At 48.0% G+C, this 4,600-nt stretch overlaps 1 protein-coding gene across 1 annotated transcript in view; it reads right to left on the bottom strand.

The window, feature by feature from the left end:
- FMN2 (formin 2) overlaps window positions 1-4,600 on the bottom strand; it is a 312,599-nt gene that overhangs the window by 275,170 nt on the left and 32,829 nt on the right. The window contains exon 4 of the mRNA XM_007471613.1: window positions 2,811-3,032. Coding sequence (XP_007471675.1) covers window positions 2,811-3,032 — 222 coding nt within the window. The remainder of the gene's footprint in view (window positions 1-2,810; window positions 3,033-4,600) is intronic.

Here is a 4,600-nt window from a genome sequence, read left to right as displayed (position 1 = left end):
CTCTTCCCCTGCACAACCCTCTAAAAGCTCCCACTTAAAAAAACGCATTATCCTTCCATGGCTTTCAAGACCCCGAATGTCCTGGCTCTGTAGTCCTTTCTGTCCTCAGGCCGTGTCTGCGCTACCCCGGGGCACTTGCACTTGCCTCTGGGCTCCTGGGGGGACCTTCCCTATGACCTCCCCTCAGGGCTCCTGACATTACATGCGGGGCTTCCTTCTACACTCTCCCCACCCCCGCTTCACTGACCATATTCCACAGGTTCACTTCCTTCACAGCACTTATCAGAATCTGATGTAAGTCCATTACCTCCACTACATGTTTGTGTTTTCTCCGTCTGGCTCCACTGTGAACAGGATGTAAATGCGCAGAACAGGAATCTTAGTTCTCTTGCTCACTAATACATCTCTGGAGGCTAGAACACTGCCTGGCATAGACAGCGCAGTCAGTAAACATTTGTGAATGAATGAACATTATCACTCAAAACTATTTGCTTTTCAGTATTCTTGAAGTTTTAACCAAGTTAAAACGTGAGAGAAAATGTGAAATTCTTTCACATTTTCTATAGCATCTCTAAAGCAAAATGTTAGGCCCTAAAAATGTATAAAATAACATGGAACTGAATCAAGAGGGTTGACTGAAGTAGGCCAATCCATAAACTGCATGAAGAAGATCTCTAGATCAAATTCTGGGGCTCTAATTCCGTGTGGATGCAGATAAATAAAGGGGGATGCTCTCAGGGAAGGGAGCAAAATTAGGGGTGGGAAGAGGACCTGTCATGAGCTTATTCCTATTGTGTCTCAAAGGGCAACTGTCCTCAACAGAACTGTTGGTGAGAAATCCTCCTAGCAGCAACTTTCTGGCAACCAGCAGAGAGGCTAATTATCAGAAACTGCTCTCCCTACACAAAGTGCATTCCTCCCCCTTCCCCCACTAATGCCTCAGTTTGCATAACTCCCTGCACTGTTAGCTATTCTGAGCTTTGAAGAAAATCCTCAATTATGCATACAATAAATGCACATTTCTACTGTTGAACTGCCATTTAGGTATCTGGAAGAATGTTTCCTACTTGTTTTGCGTTAGGTTCGGCATGGAAGTAGAAAGGTAGCACAGAGCCAATGAATAAAGTGAGAAAATGCAACCGCACAACCTTGCAAAAGAAATTCCCCACTCTGAGAGAATTATTTCATACCATATTAAGGGACTGCATTTATTTTGCTTGTCACTCTCTATGCCATAGCCGGCTGCCCCCCAAAATGACAAGGCCGGGAGGGGTTTCTAGTCTCTCTAACACAAGAATGGAGGAAGTAGGAGGTAAGAAACAGCTAGTTCAGTAATTTTTTTAAAAAGGAGGAAAAGGGTTATTCTATTCTTTTCAGTTTACTCCATTTCCATATTTATTGACTGATAAGACTTTATTTCTGAGCTTTAAGGGAAGAAAATGCAGTCAACTTGGGAACAGTTTTAATCCAAAAGCAAGTGTTAGGCACAGCTAGTGTCTGCCTCTGTCTGTCCCATAATTCTTCTAATTCCTAGTTGCAAACTGATGTGTCTCCTAGAACACAGCGCAATAAAGCTCTTAGCTCACAACTGTCCCCAGGTTCTGTACCTGTAATAACACACCTTTCAAAAAGGAAAAGGGAGGGAAATTTTAATTACCCAATTTTTCTCATAGAAGAGAAAGATCTACCGAGCAGTGGTTAGCTGCAATGTCATGAATGGATAGATGGACAGACAGACAGACAGACGACTGATAGATGGATGGATAGATAGATGATAGCTAGATAGACAGACAGATAGATAGATAGATACATAGATAGATGAGTTGATCTTAAGAAGGAAGCTTCACAAGTCACAGTACATCCCAGGGAATCTTCTTTCACATGAGAAGTATCAGGAAGATCTCATAATATTTTATGTGGTTTATTTTCCTAATACTGAAGGGAGACCACAGTTGTGATGGGTAAAGAACAGGAAGATGAAAAACAGGCGCATATGGACGTTTTGTTATTTACTATCACTTCTTGATCTCAGCCAGGGCTCACTTCCATCATCTTTAAACCCCTCTTTCAGTCGCACACACACAGAGGAGAAGGAGTGCGGTCAGAAGCAGGGCACAGATGTAACCAACCTACAAGGATGAGACCTGTACCCTGCCTCCTACACTCCCAGCTCCACACAGGGAGCCAAGTAGACTCCACTTTCCTCATGAAAAAGTCTGCCCATTACAACCCCCAGGGTCGCACACGTACCACATACATGAGAAAGATGAGCAATACTCTGGTTTGGAAGCAACAACCCAGCTGTGCTGTTACCTGTTATGAGTTATCAAACAGCTTGAGAATGACTGTTCTGAAGTATTAACCCTCTTGGTGAGTGGGAGCTGGGGAGGAGGCAGACGGTGCTGCTTCGTGTCAACAGTTAGTACCTGGATGAGCCATGAACGCACAGGAATAGTGCTCCAAGGCCCGCATAAACCTGCTGCCTCCTGGGAACAAAGCTCCTGCCCTCAGAGCTGCTTCTGAGTCAGAAATACCGACTCAGAGCCACTTAAAAACCATCACTGGTTGAAGCAGGCTAGAAAACTGCCAAGAGTGGCCATCGGTTAAGAAAAGGAGGTTTGGCAAGTATACTTAAGAATACCCTAGTCGTAAAGGAAACAGATGTGCTAAGCTGTTGAGTGGCAGGGGCAGGAAGGCCTGCATCCCATGCGGGTCTTTAAATTACAGGGTGATAGGTAAACACATCAGAGCTGCTGTTCCCACTGCAATCCGCCTCACAGCCATTGAGTTCTGTGAATTCTCCTACTTACATCAAACGGAGCTGAGCTGGACTGGGCATCCTGACCACACGGCTCCCTGAAGCAGTCACCGAAAGGAAGAAGGAGACCCATGGCTATGATCCGCGAGCAGAACTTCTCTGCTTCTTCTGGAGGCCCGTTCTCCTGCCTGTTGAACAGCTTCTCCAGCAGAGTCCGCCCTGCAGGGGAGACACGGTCGTTAAGCGGGTGCACTGGCGGGTCCCCCGGCTCAGACTCCCGGAGGAGAGGCCGACAAACACAGCTGGGGTAGCACTGTTGCCAAGGCTTTGCCGTGCACAGGGAATACTCTGCAGGTGGGCCTGGGTACCACACGGGAAAGGACAGATCTGGGTCGCTCTCCCATCCCCAGAATACCTCCTGCCTCCAAAGAGAATGGGACACGTGATGGGACCTACATCCTCTTCCATCTGAGGAAGACCCAGCCTTTGGGGTTTCACTGGAAATCCTCCTTCCACTCTTTGTCAACCGGCCGGTGGCTCTCTGAGGAGGCAGCCAGTAGTCACCATCTGGGCTCAGAAATGTCAGTGGCTGCCTCACAGTCTGAGGGGTGGCTGTCGGGGGGCAGGAACGGGGTGGGCAGGGAGGCAGGCAACAGCCACTGGAAGGGGACAGGGCTCGCCCGCAGAAAATGCCTCCCTGAAGAGGAGAGTGACAGAAACTCAACATCTTCTCACATGAGCCTCAGAAACATCGCTCTAGGGTAGGTCTACACTTGAGGTTTCCATTACTTCCCGAAGAGAGACAAGAGAAGAGAGGCACGTGGAGACGAGAGCGCTGGCTGCGGCCCAGGCCCACCTGGTCCCGTGGCTCTGAGTCCCGGCCGCGGGGAGAGCAGAGCGATGAGGGGGTAACCCGGCGTCTGCTCTCACTGGTCACCCAGAGCCGAGAGCCGCAGGCCAGCCCCTCATCTGTCTGACTCTCAACTCACTATCCTTCAGAGAGTGGTTTTGCTGGCTTCCGCACTAATCATCTACAGTGGAGGAAACAGGAAGTCTCCAGGGTCACTTAGTTCCTGCTGCTCCGGCCCTCCCTCCATCAGCAGGTTCAGTCTTCAAATTTAGAGTAAAGTCCCGTATCCAGAAAAGCTCCCAGTGACCCCCTTCTGCACTCTCCAGGCTCCCTTCAGAGCTCCTTTGTGTCATTAATTACTTTAGTTAATTATTTCTTTAATGTCTACCCCCCTCACTATAACATGAACTCTCTGACAGCCAGCATACATCCTGCAGACCTGTCCACTCGCACAGAAGAACGAATGAACACTTTCAGGAATTCTGAATGAATACAATGTTATGATTCTGTGATAAAGACTCATTCACATCATGGTCAGAACTGGAAATGAAATATTGGTCTAGACCAGGGGTCAGCAAACTTTCGCTGCAAAGGACCAAATAGAAAATATTTTAGGCTTTAAGGGCCAACTAAGGTCTCTGCTACACATTCTTCCTTGGTTTGGCTTGGTTTGGCTTGGTTTTGAACAACTTTTAAAATGTAAAAAGCATCCTCAGCTTGGGGCTGTGCAGGGCCAGCCCTCACTCTACACATCAGTCACATCTAAATTTCAAACGTATACATGTTCAGTTCTGCAGGATGGTTTCCATGCAATTTTAGTGCCTCTTCCTACGTTTGTAAAATAAAACTAAATTCAAAATCTACCTCTCAGGGCTTCCCTGGTGGCGCAGTGGTTGAGAGTCCGCCTGCCGATGCAGGGGACACGGGTTCGTGCCCCAGTCCGGGAAGATCCCACATGCCACGGAGCGGCTGGGCCCGTGAGCCATGGCCGC

This window comes from Lipotes vexillifer, unplaced genomic scaffold (genome assembly GCF_000442215.2).
Source record: "Lipotes vexillifer unplaced genomic scaffold, Lipotes_vexillifer_v1.1 scaffold733, whole genome shotgun sequence".
Lineage (NCBI taxonomy): Eukaryota > Metazoa > Chordata > Mammalia > Artiodactyla > Lipotidae > Lipotes > Lipotes vexillifer.
The sequence above is the reverse complement of the archived record's forward strand: the minus strand, read 5'-3'. Positions and strand labels throughout refer to the sequence as shown.